Source organism: Arvicanthis niloticus, chromosome 3, assembly GCF_011762505.2.
Source record: "Arvicanthis niloticus isolate mArvNil1 chromosome 3, mArvNil1.pat.X, whole genome shotgun sequence".
In the NCBI taxonomy this organism is placed as follows: Eukaryota; Metazoa; Chordata; class Mammalia; order Rodentia; family Muridae; genus Arvicanthis; species Arvicanthis niloticus.
Window position 1 is genome coordinate 59,221,223 of NC_047660.1, and position 25,455 is coordinate 59,246,677.

The 25,455-nt window shown below is 42.3% G+C and overlaps 1 protein-coding gene across 3 annotated transcripts in view; it reads left to right on the top strand.

The window, feature by feature from the left end:
- Atp8a2 (ATPase phospholipid transporting 8A2) overlaps positions 1-25,455 on the top strand; it is a 480,046-nt gene that overhangs the window by 120,272 nt on the left and 334,319 nt on the right. For all 3 annotated transcript variants that reach the window (XM_076930916.1, XM_034499073.2, XM_076930917.1), the window contains exons 7-18: positions 41-114; positions 1,966-2,035; positions 3,716-3,843; positions 5,296-5,407; positions 10,900-11,065; positions 11,949-12,076; positions 12,896-12,973; positions 17,399-17,487; positions 17,773-17,817; positions 20,400-20,475; positions 23,720-23,825; positions 24,481-24,563. In XM_076930916.1, the coding sequence (XP_076787031.1) occupies positions 41-114; positions 1,966-2,035; positions 3,716-3,843; positions 5,296-5,407; positions 10,900-11,065; positions 11,949-12,076; positions 12,896-12,973; positions 17,399-17,487; positions 17,773-17,817; positions 20,400-20,475; positions 23,720-23,825; positions 24,481-24,563 (1,155 nt within the window). The remainder of the gene's footprint in view (positions 1-40; positions 115-1,965; positions 2,036-3,715; positions 3,844-5,295; positions 5,408-10,899; positions 11,066-11,948; positions 12,077-12,895; positions 12,974-17,398; positions 17,488-17,772; positions 17,818-20,399; positions 20,476-23,719; positions 23,826-24,480; positions 24,564-25,455) is intronic.

The window sequence follows — 25,455 nt, forward strand, 5'->3', positions numbered from 1 at the left end:
ACTTTTCTTTTGTGCCTCCTGTCCTGTCCCTGGTTTCTAGGTGGCAGTGGGAGACATCGTGAAGGTCCTCAATGGGCAGTATCTTCCAGCAGACATGGTCCTGTTCTCCTCCAGGTCAGGTGTGCCAGTGGGCACAGGCTTGTTAAGGACAATAAAGTGCTGAATGAAGTGCAGAATCTTGATCCATCTTGTCCATTGCACGAGTTCTCCACCCTGCTCTCCCTTCACAAGCTCAGCATCCCTAATCAACTATAGTTTTAGATTTTGGAGCATTTTGAATTTCAGATTTGCGATGTTCAGTTGACTGTCTAAGAATCTGAAACAGTCAAAAATCGGGGGCAATTCTAGTCTTAAGCATTTCATGTAAGTCAGAGATACTCAGTGTGGACCCTTGTCGCTTATCTTCTCCTGGCTTGACCCTGGGTTGTTTTTGTCTTGTTTTGCTGTTATTTTTTTTTTCTTTTCATTTTCTTAGGTTTTTAGAACCCCCTTTGCTGGTATTGACTGCTTTAGCTCCCAGCAATTCTAGGGTATTCCTCACTGGTCAAGACACTTATTAAAGTACTTAATGACACCCAGGAGGCAACAGAGTTGAGACGTCAGCATTTTCTGGGTCAGTCTAGCCAGCTGTCTGTCCTCTAGCACTTAGCACTGCCTGTGAACAACTGCTCTGAAAATCAGAGACATATTCTCAGCACAGACACAACCTGCCTGTAGCCTTGCCCGTCACTGTTTCTGCCCCAAACAGCTGCTACACTCTGGGTAGGTTTGTGACAGAAACAGCGGCACACAGGGGTGTGCAGAGTCATACACTGCCACCCTTAGCTTTCTTGACTTCTTGATAAATAATGTAACACACTGCAAAGAAGGAAAGCCAAAGTAAGGGTAACAGAGACCTTCTGTTCCAGAAGTTTAAGGCTATGCTATGCATCATTGGGACTGTAACTCCCTCTATAATACGCCACTGGGAAATGAGGGTGCTCAGGCTGTTTGCAGCTGTGTTTCTTGTGTGGGATTTGTCCTTCATTAGAAATTACACTTAACATTGACTCTCACTAGGAATAAAATGTTTAAAGATAGGACCTAAACCATTGTAGGGGGAAGAGCCCTAAACATGGGATATGATTCATTATTTGGCCATATTCAATACCAACAAAGAGACTCTTAGGAATATTAGAGTATAAGTCAGTTGGCAGTTTGGACCAGGAAACTGGTCTGTGGTCTCAGGTAATCTAGCTTACCATGGATGCTTTGCTGGGCTGACGATGGGTTTGGGGTGCTCCTTGTATCTGAGTGGGGTTTTGTGTAAGCAACCTAATTAAGGGCTTTTTAACCCTGATATAGGAAAACCAAGGCACAGAAAGCTTAAACATCTTTCCAAGGTCATATGGTCTCTTAAAAGTATCATCAGGGGCTTTAAACTTGACCAGTGGATTGCAGAGCCCTTTCTCCACCACTACCTGTACTGACTAAAGCCGGAAGGTTGGAGGAGAGACTAGAATGTGTGCCTTTTGACACGGTGATGCAAGTAGAGAAACGATGGCCTACCACATTTGTGCCTTTTCTTTTAAGTCCTATGGCTCTAATTTTTTTCAAAAGATGTGTTTGTGCTGGGCCTGCTGGGGTCACCCTATCGATCGGGGCAGGAGGGTCCTCGGCCTTTAAGAATCATTCTACCTCGGCGGGCGGGCTTTACTCCCACTCTAGAACCAAGGCCTGTCTGCTTCTTATCCATCCTGTTATTGTCTAGTTAAGACCCAGCATGTGGATCTGACACTAGATTATTGGTGTTGAGCTTCAAAGAATGTGTCCCTCCCGCCTCTTCTCACGCATTGCTCAAACTAGAGTTTGTAATGGTGCATTTGAAGGACCAGCAGCAGACACAGTTTCCATATCAGAGGTTTCATGAGCTTGGAATTTGTGGAGAAGATAGTACTAATATTGGCCTTTCCTCCTTCCTTATAGTGAGCCCCAGGGAATGTGCTATGTTGAAACTGCTAACCTGGATGGCGAGACGAACCTTAAAATACGACAGGTAAAGTCACTTCATGACTTGTGCTGTTATAGGAAGCCAGGCTGCAGATATATGATACAACTAGCCACTGTGTACCTTGTGGAGAAAATGTCATTTAGCCATGGAAGATTATCCGTTAAACTCCAGTGGAATGTACAGAAGATTGTGCTCTCAGTTGTGAGGGAAACCTGTTGAGGCCTGAAAACTTAGAAAAGTGAGTTTCCTCAGCCCCCAGTGTGTCATATCTTCCTCAGCGCTGCCCTCAGCACTCAGGACAAGAGCGTCCTCACCAGGCTGAGCTGAGGAACTGGAAAAGAGCAGCTACCTGGGCTTATGGAGTAGAAAGATCCAGGTGCCTCAGCTTGCATCTCTAGCTGGAGCTGCTGTCTAACAGAGGAGAGCCAAGTATTAGATACACCGTTTCCCTGCCGAGAGTGCTTCCTACCACCACTCCTATGAGCCGCCTGGGGTAACCTATGAAATGTTTCACTGCCATCTTGACCCCAAGTCCCTATAAACTGTGCAAAGTAAGAAGTTCAAATGTTTGTGTTCATTTTAAGAACACTTAGGAAAGTGCCCAGGCCGTAGGGAGCTGCATATCTGTAAAGCTACAAAGTCTCTGAAAGATGTTTAAAGAAACAGTGTGTGACGTTCCGGTGTCACAGTGGTGAGGTCAGCAGGTGTGCCCAGGCCAGAGAGAGGCATTTGTGACAGAAGAGGAGTCTGAATTTCTGCTGCCCATGCTGAAAACTGCAGAGTCACGCTGAATGGAAGTTTCGATATGGATTATAGTCATTGGACATCTCCTGATGGGCCACCACATTTACAGCACTCTTGGTTGAGTTAACCCTGCTTGGACTGATCTGCCACGCCAGGCTAATTCTACTGAAAATGAACCATTGTTATGAAGCCAGAAGAGGGGGCTGTGAAGAGAAAAGCAGACATCCTAGGAGAAACTGATAAAGCAAAGCCTCTGGCAGGGGAAGGAATCCGGAGAGTGGAGAAGCCATGATCAAAGATAGTGCATGAAAATTTTTTTTTTCAGTTTTAAAAACAACAACAACAAAAATCCTCTGGCACAGGAATAGACTCAGCACAAAAGAAATACAAATAAAAAAACACCCCTGTTATCACCACATAGTGTATTATAATATAAAGAATAGTTTTTCATGAATAAAAGTACTAGGGATTTGACCCTCCTGGAGTTTTTTGCTTCATAAAACTTAGTTTAATAATTCGGTCCACGTATCTTTATTTTTTCCTATAGGCATTTGGTCTAAATTTTTGTTTGTTTGTTTGAAGAAGCATTGATGAAGTTTGTCAAACTATTTTGTTAGGAAATATTCAGAATAAAGTGTTAAAAGTTGTAAGTATAATGAGGGGGTATCCTGCAGAATATTAAAGGACCATTTCTTCTGACTTTCTCATGTGTTATAGGACAGCAGTGGTGTTGCTTTCTGTCAGTGCCTTGACTGTTACTTAAATAAGGCTGGTTCCCTCACAGGTGGGAGCTTCCTCGTCTGCACCATTGAAATCATTTGACATCTGTGTGTCAAACTGTGCACAGTCTTGAGGGGCTATGTGACTTATCAGATGATCGCATGGCAGATGGCTCATTATGTCCCTATGATTGACAGAACGCTGTGGCATCTCTGGATGGCACTATGTGATTTTCTCTGTTGGCTCATCATTCCATTTCAGGGCTTGAGTCACACAGCCGACATGCAGACCAGGGATGTGCTCATGAAGCTGTCGGGAAGGATAGAGTGTGAAGGACCCAACCGCCACCTCTACGACTTCACTGGCACCCTGCATTTGGACGGGAAGAGGTTTCACGGCTCCTTTTTAAAAATAATTTCTCATCCCCCGCCCCTTGCCTTCCTCCTTTCTTAAATGTTCCAAGAACCCCTGGAGCTTTGGAGAATCCTAGTTTCACAGTATTTGAAAAATAGTGCGTTTTCTTTTATTTAGCTCATCTCTGAGAGACTGAAAAACCACGTATATTCATTTAAAACTTCCCTCACATTGAAGGAAAGAAGAGATATTTTTGAAAAGAAACGAGTCACAGACCTCATATGGGGTTCATAGAACGTGGCTTAATCTTTCTTGCTTGTGACTTGCTAGGCAAATAAGTAGTTGAGGCTGCATTAAATGGTGCGGGAAGCAGCAGGGAGGCATTTGATGCTGTTGAGCGTCACATGGGATAACAGATGTGTAGTTTCTAGTTAGCTTTCTTCTAAAGAGCATGCTTTTGTTTTGTTGTTGTTGCTGCTGCTGCTGCTGTTTTTGTTTGTTTGTTTGTTTTTGCAGCGCTGCATAACTGGTAGATCAGGACTTCACCAGCAAGCCTCACCACAACCCTGCTTGTTTTTAGGAAGTTGAATGAGATGGGGGCTGTGACTATTACACATTCAGTGAAATGTCTATTATGTAAGCATGAGGATTAGTTTGGACTATTGGTCCCCACATAGAAGCAATCCCAGCCCTGCGCTGGAGAAGTTCAGATTGGCAGATCACTGAAGTCCATTGGCTAGCCAGCTAAATCAGTGAGAGGGAGAGACTCTGTTTTGAATGTAAGATAGAAAATAAATGATGTTAACCTCTGGCTTTCACATGCACGTACACACATGAACACAGAGGCATCACACACACACACACACACACACACACACACACACACACACTTACTGTCTGAGGGTATCTTTTGTTGTGATATTGACCTGTAATCTACCTGATGATACTCTGTGGTCCACTGTCTGGGCTCTAACCCCTGACTTTGAAAAGACCCTTGACTGGGGACAGGGGCCACCCAATATTAGGACTCAACAGATGCTCAATGTGATAACCAACCGTGCAAGTGTGCAGCCACCCAGTGTGCTTCCCCTCTGGAGACGGTCTCTCGGATGCACATTTAATCACTATGTCATTAGATACGAGTTTATTGCTGTTTTTTTCTTTTATAGTCTATAAAGTAAATTTGTTTTCAGAAATGAATAAGCATGTGGCTTTTCAGCATTTCCTTTCTCAGTGTTGAGTTGCACAGCAGAATTATGAGACATAATCCTCTCTGACATTTTATAGGAAAATAAACTCCATCCTATTCTATAACAAAGAATGGAAAAGACAGGCATTTTGGTAGGGAAGATGGGTAGATTAAGCAAGGAATAAATTCAGCAAATTTGACTGGCTGGAACGTTTGGAGTGCTGTAGGCTGATGGAAAGGAAAATGTATGCTTATTTGACAGATTATCAAGAAATACAAATGTTTTTCTTATTTTTAGCTCCGTTGCCCTTGGGCCTGACCAGATCTTATTGAGAGGCACCCAGCTCAGGAACACACAGTGGGTCTTCGGCATTGTTGTGTATACTGGACATGACAGCAAACTCATGCAGGTAAAATGTTTCTCTGGAAAGCTGTGCCGACTTTAGCCTCTTTATTGTTTGTTTCTCCATTTCTCTGTTTTCCTCAAGGATGGAAAATACAGACAATCCTTATGTAATTCCTTCTGGGCCTTGCCATCATGTGGCCACAGTCTCTTTGAATATAATTGGTCTTTATTGTCTAGGTTCAAGAGGGGCAGCTGGCTCTAACTTTTGTCTTCTGGATGTAAGGAGGGCTTAGTTATTCTTTAAATTTTTCCTTATTTGTCCTCTGAATAACACTAATTAGGATTTTATAGTAAACTCTAATTATATGAATTCTGGGTCATTTAAAAGCAAGGGACTTTGAACTAATGTTTAGTCTTTATCAAAGAAACAGTACTAATTTAAAAGTATTTTTTTTCTCTTTTTCACTGTTAATACATTTTCTTAAATTTTTGTGTATAGACTTAGAGCCCATATTTATATAAGTGACATATTTGGCCAAATGTCTTTTGAGCTTCTACACAAATCAATGTCTCTCTGTGTCATTTCTTGCATTCTTCTGATATCTTTCGGCATTTGTTATATGATACTATTCCTGGGGAGACATGAACAAACCTGTATTCTTCTTGGACAGGGAAACAATGACAAACCAGAGTACAGATGCCACTGATGGATCAGTGATTTTATTGGGGTCACCTATAGGAATATGGGTGAGGGATTACTTAGAAGAGCAGAAATGACTCAAAGACAGATGCATCACCAAAGCCCAGCCAGCATGGGAGATGGCTCATAAAATCTGGAAATCTGGAGCCTGCAACTTAGCAGGTCAGAGAATGTTCTTTTCAGGAAGCTTTGTTGGCATGAACCTCTGCTAGGGCTCTGCTTCTTCCAGGAAGCTCAGCTGGTCTGAACCTCTTCTAAGCAGCCCAATGGCTCGAAATACCTCTCAGCAGTCCTTACTGTTTATAGATTCTTGGGAAGGGAAAAACCTAGTGAATCTGATCAGTTTCAGGGACTTTCTATAGCCATTAGGTTGTTTATTTTCCAAGTTCAATGAGCTGGCCTGTAGTATAGAATGCTTTACCCCCTCTTAGGTGGAAAAAACCCTGTGTCTTAATAAGCTTCCTTTCAAGATAAAATGCTTTATAGCAGAGGAAATCACTACATAACAGTATTGTATTTTTTTACTTATACCTATTAAAGAGAGTTGTGGTTTCTGCCATGTTGTGTAACTTCCAAAGCCACATTTGAATTATATTTTGGTTGAAAAATGTTTGAGTCTTATGCTAAGCCATCTGAGTACATTAGCAGCACAAAGGCTAAATCTTTACCCCTGGGAGCCAGGTAGGTAAAGTAGTAATATGGAAAATATAGAAAGTAGGTGTACTTATGTAAATTATGCTGTTCTAAAGTTCTGTGGATGTATATGCAAGATTCTCCAATCCCAGGCTTAGAGTGCTAGTCAATACAATGAAGACATGGAAGGAATCTTGATTAGAAGGCTGTGAGACTTCCTGGAACCAAAGATTTATCCTTCAAGTTGTTGGGTGACAGGTAACTGTGAGTATACAGTACTCACCTCCAAGTTTCTCATGTTGAGGGCTTATAGATTAGAAGACCCAGGGCTGATCCATGGCAGTGAGAGCTCAAGGTCCAGCAGTGCCAGGTCCCTTGATGCTGATTAGAAAGGGACTCAGTACTTAAGGTAGATGATGGGTTGGTATTGTAAAGGTGGACTAAAAAATGGGGCTGGACCAGAGAATTCCATGAGCTAATTTCTCAAGTCTTTGGTGTTGGTGAGGTTGGAAGAGGTGACCCGTTGAGGGAAGAGAAGAAGATAAATGTCCAACTGGCATCGACTTGGAGGAACAATGACTTAAATATTATGAGGTCTTAACCATATATCCGGGAGAGCTACCTCCAAATGCCAATGGATGTGAAGCATCCTGTTTTGGGAGAGGGGTCTAATTTGGGGTGTCACATGTTGTCACCTGGGATAAGAAAAGTGGTAGGAGAAGAGATTCAGAAGCATGGGGGAAGACACACAGCATTTTGGGGACGACAAGGGAGGCCTCTAGGGCCAGAAGAATATTCACAGAAAGTGTGTTTTGGAGGGGCACTTTACAGCAAGTAGAAGAATGGTCTACAGCCACCGTGGCAGCTCTTGAGTGAATGAAAATTGTTCTGCATGTGAAGGAAAATTGTCCCACATGTCTGAGATGTGTCTGATCTACTTTCCTTCTCAGTCCTCAGCCATTCGCAAGATTGGAACTGTTACAGTTCATTGTTTCTGAGCAGTCTGCATACAAAGACCATCTTGACAGATAGTTACATGCTCCGCCACCTCTTAAGCAGCCTTGAATGTTTGCAGCACACTATCAGTAGCCACAGCAGGCCCTCAGAGCTGTGCTCACCAGAGCTTCTGTGTTTTTACAATGAAGTGGTAAAGAGATCATGGGTGGGAAGCTCAGATTTGAGTAGAGTCCCAAGGCTAGTTTTTCAGATCATGCTTATTAAAAACTCATGCTGTCTCCAAGTTTCCTTGTAACCTGGGTGATTTTTCAGGGTCTAATGTTCTTCTAGATCACATAGTACAATAACAGCTTCAGAGCTCAGGCCAAGTATAATTTGTATCAGAACATCCCCATTATGTCTTAATGGACAAGGTGAGCTCATGCCATTTGCATTCTTTGAGGGTGAGGGGCATTTTTTTCCCTGCTCTCTGTGTGACAAACCTTTGGCAAGACTTACTGCTGTTGACAGACTGAGAGTGATGGAAAACCCTGGAAACATCTGTGCTAGTCTCCCTGTGCCTTTGGGCTGAAACAACATGAACAATGAAATTTCAAAAGGAATATAAAATAACATCCACAGCTGGAAGCCATTCTGTTCATGAACTAACATTGTGTTTACACTTGTGTTGACAGTGGAGTGGAGCTGGGTAGCTGTAGGGTTCCTGAGTTCCCATTGTGTACCTTGCACCTGTCAGAGTTCCCTCAGGTCGTGCTTAGTGCAGCTACACACAGCACCTACTCAAACCATTTCTGTTGGTTGACTTAATGGCAAAGAGACAATCAATAATTATAAGAAACATTGGCTATAACAAAGCATACATTGTTTTCTGACTCACATATATGTATTCATTTATTCTTTGGCATAAGGAAGGTGTTTCTATTATTTAAAATATTTAGTTTTTATTTAAAGTGTATAGGTGTTTTGCATATATGAATTTTCATGCACCATGGAAATTCTGCAGAGGCCAGAAGACAGAAAAAAGGTATCAGATCCCCTGGAACTGGAGTGACTACATATGGTTGTGAGCAACTATATGGGTACTGCGAATTAAACCTAGGTCTTCTACAAGAACAACCAGTGCTTGTAACCATTGAGCCATCTCTCTAGCCCTGGTACAGCTATTTTAAAGACAGAAGAACTAAATCAAATCAGCCCCAGCTTAGTTTATTCTGACTATCACTCTGATTGATGTTGCTTTCTCAGGAGGAATAAGATGTATACAATTCAGGTCAGATTCCAATATTTGCAACATCTGACAGTTTGACCCATTTTTCTTGTAGTCCCAGATATTAAAGTAATAGTTTCCTTTAAGAATGTTATAAAAGAACTCATTGTTTTAGTAGTAACTGAGCATTAAGAACTCATTGTTACATGTGGGAATGTTTGGAAATGGAGTGAGTGTTCTGAGCTTGGCTTTCCATGCTGGGCTTGGGTTAAAACCTGGAGTTTTAGGTTGTTTCCTCGTGTTGGATGGAAAGTCTGTTTTCTTAACACTAGTGACTGGCTGAATTTCAACCACTTCAGCTTACCGATGGGATCACAGAAATGACAGCTTTTGCCATTTTCTTCCTTCCTGCAAATTTAATGACTTTTAATTAAATACAGAATTAAAGGGACTTGAATAATCAGTCTTGAAACAGAATGGCTCCTGGATCTCAGTGTGAGGCCAGATGTGGGTGTACTGTCCCTGCAGCCTTCCTATGGTGCCTGACTGGTTATAAGGTAGCCTTTGCTAATAAATTTTCATCTTGACCCTGGAAGGCTTTTCTTCAAAGTCGATATTAAACAATTTAGTGAACTAACAACAGAGCAGAAAAAAGGAACATACCCAGAAGAGAGCCTAAAGTTTCCAAGTGTAGTTGTTCCCCAACTTCCCCATCTCCAGTGAAATCCATGGTGCTCACAGTAGTCAGAATTTCTGGGTCTGCAATGGAATTTGGAAAGGCATGGGTGATGCTGTGCAGTAGACTGAGCTCATCTAAGGAAGTTCAGGCTCGTTACCTCTGTGAAGTTCTTCTTGAAGCTCATCATTGGCATATCATAATCAGTTTTGGAAATTTCTTTTATAAAATTGATTTGGGTATTTAATTATCTTGTTGATCCCACATGATTGTCTTTTCCACTGCTGAGAGGATGCAGACTCACATCTTCCATGTGAAATGCAGTGAGCCTCGAGTGCTGCTTTCCTGAACATCTTAGTATACCCAAGTCCCAACATAGGCCTCAGCTCCAACTGAGTTGTTTTTACCAGGCATCAGACTTTGTTCTCTTTCTGCCCTCTTGGCTACCTTTTTCACACAACTCAACTCAAGGTCCTTCTGCTGCAAAGGTCCTTCCTGCAGCTCTTCAAGTGAACTTTTGTTCATTTGCCTTGACATCTATCTACCCATGTTCTCTCTTGCTTTATTGATATATCTATATTCATGTCTTTTTATTCCTTCTTACTGTAAGAAACATGTACACTTCAAATATCTCTCTGATACTTATAACAGAGCTAACTCATTGTTTTGGAGGTTCTTCTTAGATTTTTACGGTGAAGAATTAGCTGTGTGTTGGTTGCTTTTAGACCAGATTTACATTATCTAGAGTCTACTGTGCTTGTGAAAGTTGCCAATGTTATGCTAAGGGGTAAATGAAAGTACAGAATGCAGAGTTGGGGTGTTGTCTTAGTCAATGATCTAATTCTGTAGAGACATTATGACCAAGACAACTATTTCAAGAGAAAGCATTTAATTGGGAGTTTGCTTACAGTGTCTGAGGTTTATTTCATTATCATCATTTAGGGGTGTATGGTGGCATGCAGGTAGATGCTGGCGCAGTAGCTGAGATCAGTAGGCAGAGAGAAGGGGAGAGACTCTGGGCTTGGCATGAGCTTTTGAAACCCTAAATTATACCAGTAGTGACATACTTCCTTCAACAAGGCCACACCTCTTAATCCTTCTAATCCTTTCAAATGGTACCACTCCCTGGTGACTACACATTCAAATATACAAGCCATTCTTATTGAAACCACCTCAGGTAAGTTCATTAAACTGGAGACTGTCTTTTACAGACTAGCCTGTTTACTTAATAGTATGATGCACTTTTTAATTCTGTCATTTATTTGGAAGAGAAATAGTCTTTTTTTATTTCCATCATTGAATGTGGTTGTTTTATTCCATTTCTCCTTACCCATTCTCTAGCCTGTTTTGTGGTGGTTACTGACTTTCAATACTGGTTTACAGAATTCAACAAAAGCACCTCTCAAGAGGTCAAACGTTGAGAAGGTAACCAACGTGCAGATTCTGGTGCTGTTTGGCATTCTCCTGGTCATGGCGCTGGTGAGCTCGGTGGGGGCCCTGTTCTGGAATGGGTCCCATGGCGGAAAGAGTTGGTACATCAAGAAGATGGGTGAGTCCTGGGGTGACTGCTGCTCACTACTGTGGGTCAAATCTCTTGGAAAGTCCTTCTATGTGGGATCTGAGTGGTAGTCATGCCCTCTTTTTCTCTGTTCCCTATAGCTACAATACCTATGCCAGGCCTTCTTGGAGAGAAAGCAGATTAGGACTCACATGATGGAGTAAAGATGGGTACATCTGGGGACTGTTTTATGCCCAAATGATTGCTTCTCCGCCATTTTAAAAGACACTTTCTTATGGTTACTCTAGGGATGACAACATGAGAACTCCTTTGTGTTACTAACTTCACAAACTTCAGACCAGCACACCGCCATGTTCTCCTCCGCTAGGCTAATATTGTTACATATGCACTGCATGTATGTATTGTCAACCTAACAATACAGCATTATAATCAGTGCTTTGTATAATCTCAGATCTTTTAAAGAGCTAAAAGAAAAAAAATGTGCGTGAGTTTGTTTCTGTTAACCTACTTATCCACCATTTCTGCTTGTCTTCTGCTTGCCTTCTCTGGAGCCTCCCCTTGTGGTTCCCACTGCTGCCTGGCTACCTCTGTAATAACCACAAGCTCCTCTGAGGCCAATGAGGGAGCTCCCCTCCCAGGAGAGCTCTATTTCTGATCCCTCTTCTCTCTCTTCTCCCAGCCTCTAAAGAGAAGTCAGCACAATGTACAGGGATAGAAATAGTCTTTGGAGTTTGAATGGGCTCGGTAACTTTGCAGTCTCCAGAGGAACACATAATGAAGGCTCGCTCATTGTGAGCATCTTTTAGGGGTAAAAAAAAAAAAAATCCAAAATAACAAAATGGGAAGAAACTAAATGCAGACTTTCACTAAAGCTGTATGGATATCTTGTTTTTTGTTTTTTTTTTAACTGTAGACACAAACTCAGATAATTTTGGCTACAACTTGCTGACGTTTATCATCTTGTACAACAATCTGATTCCTATCAGCCTGCTGGTGACACTTGAGGTCGTGAAATACACGCAAGCCCTCTTCATAAACTGGGTGAGTTTCAAAGCAGAGTGTGAAGCATGAGCTACTGGAGGACTGCCAGCCACCGCCCTCTTGTACGCTCCATGAGCCTTTGTCATCCCATTGAGTCCCAGAAAAGAAATCATAAAGGCTGTTAGCTGTTAGGACATGGGATTGAGCCAGCCAAACTAATGATTAGTATAACCGCAGGGGTGGGGAGGTGAGGGAGGATGCTCAGGGGGTGCTTGTCATCTGGCCACTGTGCCTTTGCTCCCAAAATCTCATTTATGCTAAGGAAAAGGTCTCTCATGTGCTCACCAGACTTCATTCTGCACCCATTTCATCATGATAGTCACCTTGGATAGATTGTAGGGGCTGAGGTGAGGTTTTCAAGGGATTGCCATGGCTATTAGTGCTGGGCCTTTCCTTCCTTCCTTCCTTCCTCCCTCCTCCTCCTTCTTCTTCTTCTTCCTCTCTTTCTTTCTTTCTTTCTTTCTTTCTTTCTTTCTTTCTTTCTTTCTTTCTTTCTTCCTTTCTTTCTCTAGGCCAGGCACTTTCATGTGTGTTTTACATTGGGTTTCACAATAAGCATATGAACAAGGCACTGACCCAGCTCACAGGACATGAGGTGATTCTCTTGAACCCAGCCCTAAATACCATGGGTCACACTGTGTCGTGGGGATTGAGTGTCCTCACTGAAGCTCCAGTTTTACCCAAGTTACACATTAGCATTTAAATGAAAATAGAAGGATATTTAGATGCCCAGGTCTGTGTCAATCTTAATGAGATATTAGACTTACATGTTGTCTAAAGGCTCCTTCCCTTCTCTTCTCCCCCCATTTCCCCTTTCAGGACATGGATATGTATTATATTGAAAATGACACCCCTGCCATGGCCAGGACATCAAACCTCAATGAAGAGCTTGGGCAGGTGAGAGCCTGACTGGGGACTTTGAGGGGAATGTAGTGAGCTCTGGGAAGCAATTGTTAGCAGAGGAGACCTGGGGGGATTTTGCAGGAATAGTTATCCATGACTGTGATTATGACATCTGGTTTGCATTGTGGCAATAAATGCTATTGCCACTTGGCTTTAGAGACACAAGTATATCATTTTGCCCAGAACATATCCGAATAAAAAATGTGCAGAACATTGTACAAAAATACAATGTTATTTTGGATCTTTTTCAACGTGTTTGTCAGGACAGATGACAAGAAAAACAGGGTAAGACATTGTCTATTGGGCTACTCCACAAAGCACGGGGGGTTGTTTGAAGGACAGGCATCCCTGACATAGTCCAGAGAATCATGCTTTTTGTGTCTCACATTGGTTTTTACTTACTCATCCTGACTGTCTTGGTTCATTATGTCTACCTCTTCCACTGCAAGGCATAACCTTTATTGAAAACGTAAAATTTATTCATAACCTAAAGTAATTAAAGACTATGATTTTATTTTACACATCTAAAACCTCCCAACAATCAAATTTACCCTCAATCTAAAGTAATTAAAAACTATGATTTTATTTTATGTATCTTCAACCTCCCAACAATCCAATTGGGAGGTGGCATGCCACATCTTCATTTTATAGATTTTCTAAAAATGATTAGATCACCATAGGAAAGCTTGCTGATGAGTGACAGGTGGAAGACTGTTGGTTGCCTGTCTAAGTCTGGCCTTTGTTTCCCTGTAATACCTGCCACATGCCCCTCTGGGAAGATGTAAACCTGACTTTTCATTCATTCAAGGGCCAGGAATAGGGTCTGATGCCCTCTTCCTCTTCTCTCCCCCTTAAGGACAGAGTCAGTCCTGAAGTGTTGTTAGAGCATTGAGAGTCATTGCTAGAAAGTTGAAGCTCAGATTTGTCAGTCAAATTTTGTAATAAAATACAATTCTGTAGCCACATTTTCAGGTGATTGTGTTCCCTTTGATATTTTCTAAATCTAGTTAGAACTAAGAATAAATTTTTCTAATTTTTAAATAGAAAATGTTGAACCCAGAAGAGTACTCAATTTTATTTGGCACAGTGAGGTGGATTATCATTTAAAGAGAATAGCCTGGCACAGAGCACACATCTTCCTAAGTGACTCCCATGCCCCTGCCCTCCCCTTGTCCTCCTGACTTCAGGTACAAAACCCAGTGCCACCTGTCTATTATCTATTGGTGTGTGTGGTGTGGTGTGTGTGTGTGTGTGTGTATGCATGCATATGTGCATGCATCTATCTATCTATCTATCTATCTATCTATCTATCTATCATCTATCTCTGTGTGTATATATGCATGGGTCTGTCTGTCTGTCTGTCTTTTATCTACCTGCATTCACTCTTTCTACAATTACATTGTCATTGGTTAAATTCTACTCCTATATATCAGGTGGTATTTGCCTCTTTGAATCCTTCCTAGTGTTTCCAGGCAACATAAATACCTGTCTGCTCTATTTTCTTAAGCATTCTTTCCAAACACACACACAGACAGTGTAATGACAATGTGATTAGTCATATGTCTGTGTCCTTCTGGATATGTTTGAGTCCATCTGGAGCAGGCTCGAGCCCTGTATAGTCAAGCTAGCTGTAGGTCAAAAGCGTGATTGTTCCTCCAGTGGTTGTATCTGTGCCAAATATACATAGAAGAGTCTTGTGACACCTTCCCTAGCTATTGTCTTAGGTGTTACACACCATCTAAGATTATGTGAAACACTGAGGAGGTTGTATGTAGGTTTTGTGCAAATACTATACCACTTTATATAGTGGACCTGAGCATGAGAATTTTGATATTCACAAGGGTTCTCAGAACTACCAGCTGTGGATATTTAGGGACAACTCTGTACGTGGCCTTCAGTTCCCCTTGTCAGTTTACAGGGCTAAATATATAATTGTCCTCAGATGCCATTGAACTGACCCAGTGAGGTGGAAGGACTGAAGGTGTTCAAGAAAGTGCCCGGGATGAAATCCCCTGTCCTAACTAGGCATGGGGAAGTTTTCTGAAGGAGGAGAAGTTAAAATGTAAGAGGGAGAGGGGTTGCAAATTTGACAATTCTATATAAGATTTTCCTTTTTACTGTGTTGATAATCTTTTAATTTTTTTAAAATAAAAGAATGAACTAATTCTGCTGTGTTTTTAACGTTCCTAGATTTACTATCTGTGAAACAAAATTTGTTAATTGAAAGCAACAAAACCAATTATCCCATGAATCAATATGATCAATACACATACATGTGTTGAAATATGTTATACATTGTAAAGATATGTAATTATTATTTTATTTTAAATAAATTTCTATGTAGAAAAGCTGCCTGCCCACATTTGATCATTATGTAGTCTTTAAAAAACGTATTTGAATTAAAATGTAATTAGAGCACTCCTCCCTTTTCCTTTTCTTCCTTAAATTCCTCCCATCTCCTGTCTTTCAGCTTCTCCAATGACCTTCTCAAACCATTGGCCCCATTTTCTTTAATTATTATTGTTATACATAATTTTATAAATGTATAAACATATAAGTACAATCTCCCAAGTCCATCCGGTGCTGCTGTGTGTTTATGATTGGGGTGACCACTTGGTATTAGACAACCAATTAAACCAATTAGGCTCATCCATGGGAAACACTAGTTTTCTCTCACAAAGTGTGCTCGCTCGTTTTATGTCAACATGACCGAAGCTGGGGTTATTTTGGAAGAGGGAAGCCCACTTGAGGAAATGCCACCTGATTCACCTGTGGGCAAGGTGTTGTTGTATTTTCTTGATTGATGATTAATGTGGGAAGATCCCGCTCACTGTGACTCATGCTGCCCCCTGTGCAGGTGATCCTGGGTTCTATAAGAAAGCAGCTAAGCACAGCGTGGGGAGCAAGCCAGTGTGCAGTAAGCCTCCATGGACTCTGCATCAGCTCTTGCCTCTAAGAGTATGACCTGAGAGTTGGAAGGAAAAAGAAACCCTTCCTCCACAAGTTACTTTTGGTCATTATGGTTTATTCCAGCAATAGATGGCCCCAGATGGCAGCCATGATTTACCTTTGCTAGGAATAGAGCCTGGTGAGAGTTTCTCTTTCCAAGTTAGCTGTCTGTTGATGCTGTCATTGTTTAGGTCTTGCTTAGCAGCCACACTGTTGAGGTACCATGGGGTGTAGCTTCCCTGTCGTTTCTAGGAGATACACTCCCATAGTGGACTTCTTGCTCATCTGATTCTTTTCACCCCCTCTTCTTCTTTGATCCCTGAGCCTTAGGCACAGGTGTTGTCTTGTAGATACATCTCTTGGTGCTGGGCTTCCCCTGTGATCTCTGCATTTTGACCAGTTGTGGCTTTCTGTGGTGACATCTCTTTCTGCTGCAAAGAGCAGCTTCTTTGAGGAGGGTTGAGAGCCACACTTAACTGTGAATATAAGGATAAGTATTTAAGATTTAATTAGGAGTTATGCTGTTTGGGCCAGATGTGGTGGCACATGCCTTTAATTCCAGCAATTGGGAGGCAGAAGCAGGCAGATATGTTGGTTCAAGGTCAAAAAAGCATGTACCAGGCCAACCAAGACTACACAATGACACTGGCAAACAAACAAACAAACAAAAAAACGCCAGGAGATATGCTGGTCTTGTGGTAGTAGGTTCTCTTCTGAGATCTGTGACATCAGTAGCTCCAAGTGTGGATTGTTTTCTAGTACCCAGGATGATTACTATGCTGTTGAATGGGCCTCAAGTTCAACTAAAGAGCCGCTGGCTACTGCTAACATATGAGTACCACTCTGTGTCTTTAGAGATGTCTTCCCATGCTGGCTATTTTTATTCTATCAGAGGGTGGACTCTTAAAAGAATTGAATCTTCTGTAAGAACATGTAGGAACTTGGGAGAATGGAATTTATTGTGAAATGTTGAATAATATGCAGTGATGTTAACAGACAGTGAGTGGGCAGAGGGATTACAGAAGCTTCTTTTATTCTTTATTACCCAGCTGTAGAATTAGTAACAAAAAAGTTTTGTAAATATCTATGAATTAAAGTACATCATTTATAATTGATTTGTTTACTTTTATAGACTCTCATTTAAATTTCAGGAAGGTTTCCAGATAAACAGATAATTTCAAGTCTTGATCCTTGAAATTTCTTGATCCTTGCATCCTATCCAATTCATTTTTAAAAAATTACTTTATTTTATGTGTATGGGTGATTTGGTTATGCATATGTCTGTGTACGACAATAATCCAGAAGAGGGCCCTAAATTCCCTGAAGCTGGAGTTACAGACAGTTGTGGCCACCTTGTGGTTGCTGGGAATTGAACCTAGGTCCTCTAGAAGAGCAGCCAGTGCTCTTACTACTGAGCCATCTCTCCAGCCCCCTATCACTCTCTCTGCATTTTATTCATTCTTTGCATAGGTGAAATACCTGTTTTCTGACAAGACTGGAACTCTTACATGTAATATCATGAACTTTAAGAAGTGTAGCATTGCTGGCGTGACCTATGGGTGAGTATGTTTGCCTCCTTCAGGAGACCCCGTTTCTAGTATTCCAATAAAGCATGGTTGTTGTCATTTTGTTGTTTTGAGGGATTTGGATGTGTGGTTGTTGTTAAATATGTTTAAAAAAATTAGTGGGTTTCCTAGTAAATCTTTAAACAGCTAAAAATATGACTGTCTCTTCAACTTTACTGAGAGGTCCCAGGGCACCCACGGATTTGCACACATATTCTAAGAATTGCCCACTCCCTGTGTTTGGACTTATCTCCTGACCACTCAGTTTTTTCCTGCCAGCCACTTCCCGGAACTAGCCAGAGAGCAGTCCTCAGATGACTTCTGGTAAGTAGAGTCTAGTATGTCTTGCAACATTCGTGGGGATGCATCAGGATAGTCTTTAAGTCTAAATATAAATTGGGAATAAGTTGGTCTGAAAAAGAGTCCGGATAAGGTTTAAATTCAAATGTGGTTTAAATCCACACCACAGAGCTTTTAACACCAACAGCGTGTCCCTAAATTCAAATGTGGTTTAAATCCACACCACAGAGCTTTTAACACCAACAGCGTGTCCCTAAATTCAAATGTGGTTTAAATCCACACCACAGAGCTTTTAACACCAACAGCGTGTCCCTTGTCAAGCCCTTCGCATTTACAGGCACCTGCAACTTCTTTTACTTATTTTTTAATCCCTGTATTTCAATATAATATTTTTTACACTATTTTAAAACTATAGACATTGTAGGGCCTTGCACATCTGGGGAAGATTCGTCTCCCTCTGCTCTGGTGTAACCATTTCCCCTAGCCATTTCCTAGTCCCTTGGAAATGTTTATTACTTTCTGTATTTCTTTAGCAGATGAACTTTTAACCATGACCCTGGGGTAGGCTGTTCTTCTTCATTATGTTGGGTGGCTAATTTGCTTTTTATTGGGATACTTCTGTCTTGTTTATTTCTCTTATTGGTATTTGGGGAACATCCTTATATTATTTCTGTGATAACCATCTTCCCTGCCATCCTCTGTCCCGTCCTGTTAGGCAGATAGTCGGTCTTTGAGTTGATCCTCTGGTTTTGTCATCTCGCTCTTCCCTTTTCCATGCGTTTTTCTGCATTTTTAACCTTCCTTCCTCCTTAATACTTTTTATACACACTCACTTCTATTTCTCCGGAGCACACTCCTGTTCTTGTTCTATCTGCCCATTTCCTCTGCTCTGTCTCCTGTGCCCAAAGCTTTAGAGACTTCCATTAAAAACTTGTGAGCACTGGCTGTGTGCTCATATTTAAAGTTTTTAAATCTGTTTTTATTTTGTGTGTATGAGTGTTTTACCTGCATGTGTATCTGTGTACCATACTCATGCAATGTCCTCAAAGACCAGAAGAGGGCGATGGATCACCTGGTGGGTACTGGGAATTGAACCTTTTTAAAGAGGAGTTTTGATTTCACAATAAAATCACAAAGACACAGAGATGTCCTATAAAATACCTGCTTCACCTGATGATCTCAACGATGCAATCTTTGCCCTACTGCATGACCTCCATGATGAAAGTCCCCCACCACAGTGCATTCAGTACTACCCAGGAACCAATAGTGATATGTCAGGGTCACTACAGACCACACCTGACATCAGGGTCACTCGGTGTTATATACCCGGTGAGCATGGACATGTGTATACTGATATATTCCCATCATCATAGCATCATGGGAAATGTCTACACTAGCCACAAAGTCCTTGCTTTGCCTGTCCACTCTCTGTCATAGACATCCCACCCTTGGGGGCTACTGGGGTATTTTCTGTCTCTATAGTTCTGCCTTCTTCAAAATGTCTGAGTTGTCACTTGCCAAACTCGACTCCTTTTACTTAGGAATCTGCATTTGATGTTTCTTTGTGGCATTGCTTGGCTTGGCAGCTTCATTCTTTTGAGCACTGAGTGAGACTCTAGGTTTGGGGCTACTGATTTTTGATCCCTCTACAAGATGAACCTTACCTTTCTTTCTGGTTGTGTTGACTTTCAACATGTGATGAGGGAGGGCTCTCACAGGCTCACTATTCATCATGTGGGCTTGAAGTCTGTTTTGTCAACTGCTATCCCTATGTCTCACAAGTACCTTGTGTTTCTTTCAAGTACCTCACATCCCTCATCTCACAGGTACCTCGTGTCTCTCACAGTACCTGACATCATCACAGGTACCTCATGCCTCTCACAGTACCTGACATCATCACAGGTACCTCATGCCTCTCACAGTACCTGACATTCATCACAGGCACCTCATGCCTCTCACAGTACCTGACATCCATCACAGGTACCTGGCATGCTTCACAGATATTTTGCATCCTTCACACAGGCCATTCTTCAGTTTCCTAGTGTTCCACACTATCAGATAGCAGTTTGCATGCCCCTCACCATAAGCTATTAGCTATTGTTTTATCTGCTGTACTAATCCGTTCAAAAGTAAGAGTGACATCAGCTTGCTGGAGGAGGTGAATGAGTGTGTGGGAAGCTCACACTGGCTCCAGTCTGACAACGCACAGCTATCAGATCCAGAGAACAGATTCTTCTATTTGCTGCCTTCTCTTCATTGCATGTGCTCTGGCCATGAGTAATGAGAGACGGAGCAGCCTTCCTCTGGGTTGATTTTTGCTTGGTAGTTATTTAAGGACCAACTCACATGACACTCATAGTATTGACACATCTTGTAAACCTGTTGTTATTTATAAGAACTTATAACAGTTCGCTTAAAGAAAGGTTTAGGGACTTAAGCTATTTTGATGCTTAATGTAATATTCATTATTCTAGATCCCTAAGCATTGATTGCAGGACTATGGGTTTTTTATTCATGGTTCATTTGGAGGGCGGATTGTCTCTAGGTGTGAGCTATCTGGAGAAGGACTTTTAAATTGAATGAATGGATTTTCTTCTTCCTTCAAGCCGGATGACTTCTTGTGCCAATGACTCGTGTGACTTCAATGATCCCAGGCTGTTAAAGAACATTGAGGATCAGCACGTGAGTGTACCTGTCACCTCTAGGACAAAGAGTGACTAGTGGGTAACTGGTCGTATGTGGCACATGCTGGCTTGATCTTCTACAAGTCTTATGTAGAGGACCAGAGCTGCAGTGAGTTCATGGGTGAAGTATCCCTATCCTATCCAGAAGACAGCATCTCACATACTTAGTGATGACACGTGTAGGACTGAGCACTCATGACCAGTATTTCTCAGCATAGTGTCCAGTTGCAATCCCCTGCTCTTACTGTGACCAAGGTAGAGACCAGATTGTGTCTTTGTTATAAATGTTGATATTCAGAAGGCAGTTCGACAACATGACCAGCCAGCAAAACAACAATAGAAGGCTTTGCCCTAGGACCCACATGCTTTCCTTCCAAGGGCGTGTCACTAGACTTACAGTGCCAGACATGAACTTTCTTCTCAATCGATTATTACCTTTGGTCTTCTTTGAAATAAGGGCCTGAACAGAGAGATCTCCTGTGTCCTCCCACTTAGGACTCCAAGCCCCTCAGCAGAAACTTGCTTAGTTTCTCTTAGGGACCAGACACCGAGGGTGTGGGGCAGTGAAGGATGAGAGGAGATATGAGGAGTTACCAGGTGGTGTGAGCCTACCAGACACCCAGCAACCATCTGGTCCAGACACTTTGTCTATAAGATGTACTGACACAACTTGTGATTCTTACCCTTGTAAACCTGTTGTTATTTATAAGAACTTGTAACAGTTCACTTACAGAAAGGTTTAGGGACTTAAACTATTTTAATGCTTAATATAATAGTCACTATTCTAGGTCCCTAAGCATTGACTGCAGGACTATGGCAAGTGACATCAGTATCTCAGTAAGAACCGTGATCGTGACAGCTTAACCCTGGGGTCTCCGTCCCGCCTGAACCAGCCATGATGACCCCAACAAGGCATCTGCTTACAGATCAGAAAGGGAATGTTTGTACCCTGCCCTTGTCTTTGAACCTCAATTTCGGAGTGTTGTTTCTTTGGACAGAAGAACCATGTCTAGTGGGAGGAAGTGAGGGAAGGACTAGGATCTGTAGTCCATTATATGTCTTCCGGTTCCACTGGCTCTTATATCCTGCTCCCAACAATGATCCCCCAGCCTCAGACCAGGAGCTGTGTTGTGCCACTGGAGCTGAGCACTGCATGGCCGCTGGCTCTTTGCGTTTTGGTCAGGTGTGGTTTTCTCTAATACTAAGTGGTCAGCTCTGAGATCACATCAAACAAGTACCATGATGAGGATTGGGCAGGTTGTACTTACACATTTAAGAAAAAAAAATAACAATGATTAAAGAAAAGGGCCAGCAGGGAGGGGTAACACAGGAGGGGTCAGAGAGAGGACAGGGAGAAATGATACAATTATATTTTAATTTCAAAAATTTATTTTTTTTTAAAAAGCAAGTGAGCAAGCCATGGGGAGCAAGCAAGTAAGCAAGCAAGCAAGTAAGCAACACTCCTCCAAGGCCTCTGCTTCAGTTCCTGCCTCCAGGTTCCTGTCTCAATTTTCCTTAGCGATAGACTGTGACCTGAGGGCTGTTAGCTGAAATGAAGCCAGGTTGCCTTTGGTCATGGTGTTTATTGCAGCATTAGAAAGCAAGCTAGGACACACACCTTAGTAATCTTGAAAACAGACCTGAAACTTAGGGAGCAAGAGCTTAGTTCCAGGTATAGACTAAACTAAACCTAGTTACACCAGCATCCCAACGACAAAACAAAGCTTATGTCTGAATATGGAAAGTAAACCACAGCAAACGTACAGACATGAGATTTATAATAAGGAGCAGCAGACAAGAATACTCTGCATGGCTATTGAAAGGACAGTTCCTTAGACTGTTAATTTAATAGAGTCTATGTAAACAAAGAAAGTCAGAAGAAGGCAAGGGAATGACCAGGGCCAGGGGCGGCAGGACATGGGGACCTGTGGTCCAGCTAAGGGTTTGAACTCTGTAAAAGTGAGTGGAGGACTCTTCCTGGATCCTAACAGGGTGCTGGAATCCAGGTCCGTGTACAGCTACATGGTTAGTGTATGGGGAAGCACTGGGCTTACTTCAAGCAAGATAAGACAGAGAATAAAAATGGAAGTGGAGTATAAGAAATAACTTTATTGGCTTAGTCTACCAACTACTAGGTCTTAAGTTAACTAGTTGTTTGATTCCAGCCTGATGGGTTAACTGGCCTCAGGTCCTGCAGGGCCCAAAGTTCAGGAGGGCAAACTCAGCACTGGTTGGCTCTGCTGGCCTACAGTACATGTGCTTAGCCTCCCAAAACTTGACAGACACACTGTCTGATGCACACTTGTTACCTGAGTGTGTCTGGGCAAATAAATGAACAGGATATAAGCCAGTTCTGGTTTTATAAGACTTAGAAGTCCTTGGTAAATGGGAAAGTGTACTGTTCTAAGATTTCAGTTAAAACAGGATTCTTTTTCAAAAGGATGATAGGAAAAGTTTGATTAAACAGGATTTTAGGTGTGAATACTAGATAGATCAGACATTCAGAATACTAGACAGTGGTGGGCAGGAGAGTGCCTCCTGATGGCACTGGTGACTATGCTCTGAGGTACAAAGGAGGTGACTCAAATCACTACGCAGGAGAGCCTGCTGAAAGCAGGCAGACAGCTGTGGGCACGAAGGGACAATGAGAAAGATATAACTCGTTTGAAGACCACAGTAGCAGGAGGTGGCCTCCAGGGAGGGCAAGTGTCTGGGCATAGAGCAGTGTTCTCAGCCTGTGGGTCATGACCCCTTTGGGGGTTTAACAGTCCTTTCACATCGGTCTCCTAAGACCATTGGAAAAACCAGACATTCACTTACAATGCATAACAGTATCAGTTATAAAGTCGCCATAAAAATAATCTTATGGTTGGGGGTCACCACAACCTGGGAAACTGTACTAAAGGGTTGAGGCATGAGGAAGGTTGAGAACCACTGGCCAAGACTCAGCTAGCTGAGCATCTGAACTCTGTGTCAAAGCAAATGGCAAACTCTCGTTGGATTTCTTTTTCTTGTTTTGAGACAAGGTCTCACCCTGTTTCCCTGGCTATCCTGGAGCTCATCTTGTAGAGCAGGCTAGCCTTGGACTGGTAGAAATCCTCTTGCCTCTGCCTCCTAAGTGCTGAGATCAAAGCTGTGTGCCATTTTGTCCAGCTTCTTACTGGATCTTAAACAGGCGATGGCTTGAATACTCTATGCATTACAAGTCTGGTGACTAGTTGACTGGTTCTTGCTGCTTTTAGCCTACAGCCCCTTGCATACAAGAGTTCCTGACCCTGCTGGCTGTGTGTCACACCGTCGTCCCCGAGAAGGATGGAGATGAAATCATCTACCAGGCTTCGTCCCCAGGTGAGGGCTGTTGTTGGAAGTGCCTGGTTGGCTTTTCCCCTGGAGACCTGAGTGTTTTCAGTTATTCTTGGATGCTATGGTGCACCTTGCCCCATAAGACCTGCTGTTTGACCTCTCTCCAGTTCATGATTATGGGTTAAAACCCAGGAGAGCTAGTACCAGGGTGTCCCTACTCGCATGGTACTCTGGTGGCAAGGAAGAGCCCAGGCTGTCTTGCACATCCTGGTCTAAAATCTTGACCTAGACAATGTTCTCAAGAGAAAACCAGGCTGGCTACTTGGCTGCTTCACCTACCACACCCCATGGGGCATCAGAGCATTTGCCCTGCACCCCTTTCCTGGGGTCTGAATCAGTACTGCAGCTGAAGCACAGCCTTGCTGACAGATCTGAGACTCTTCCTTGAGCTGATCCAGCAGAGCATGGCTGGAGCGTAAACTATCGTGGTCCTGAAGACTTAGCTTTTGGTATGCCATCTGTCCAGTAGGAACACTCACTTCACACCCCAGTGCCGTCTGTCCACTGTCAAGTCTTTGCTATTTGTGCAGCTAATATCAGGCCTAATCAATCCTGATGGGTCTTGGGATGAAGATAATATTCAGCAGAATTCTGCCATGACAAGGCGTGAACCTGTGTGTTGCTGGCTTGTTATTGGCAGATGAAGCTGCTTTGGTCAAAGGGGCTAAGAAGCTTGGCTTTGTGTTTACCGGGAGGACGCCGTACTCGGTCATCATAGAAGCGGTAAGGGGCCAGCACTTTGGAAGATGGTGTACATAAAATAGTGTGTTGATTGCAAATACAATGGCAAACTTTTGTATTTGTCTACAAGTGAAAAAATAGGTTAGAAGTACTTTGTGGCGATGCCGTGGTCTCACAGGAGGCGGTGGCATAAACCTGCTGTTTGGGACTGTGGTAATTTTTCCTTTTAAAAAGGCTTTCTTGGCGGAACAACAGATGCTCCAACGTTTTGTAGTAGAGGGAGTGTCCAGGTGTTCAGAGGTATTTATAAATTGGCTAAGGTTTAGAGGCTATGCTTTGTGCTTCCCACAATTATAGTTAACTCAGTCATTCTGGATTTCTGACGAGGTTGAAGACCTATAGTCTCATAGCCAATCCTGGCCATTTACCTTGAGAAAAAAGATTTGAGTGGATGGTTTTCAGCTGACATTCATTCTAAAGCCAAGAAAAAAGCCAGGTTCAGAACTAAATGTTTTAGTTAGGAGAGATGACAGAGGTTCTGTTTAGTCAATAAAATGATGGACTGGGTATTAGGACTATCTTGTACCTCACTGGTACAAATTGGCATAATTATGCTCTAATTGTATTTAGAGAGAAAAGTTTTATTTTAACAGGAAGGGTGATATGTAGGAGGAGCTAAGGTGGGAGGAGTACTGAGAGGAAGAAAAGGAGTAAGGAGAGGAGGAAAAGAAGGAGAGGAGAAGCTAGGTGATGAGAGAGAGAAAGAGGGGGGAGACAGGGAGGCAGATGTTCACCTGTCTCCACCAGTCAAAGATAGTTGATATATCTAGGTTGGGTATTGGGTTACACCTCTGATTGAGCATTACCAAACTTATAAAGCCTTTGATTAACATTTTTAAAAAAGTGTATAAATGCAAAAAGGAAAAGGGGGCAT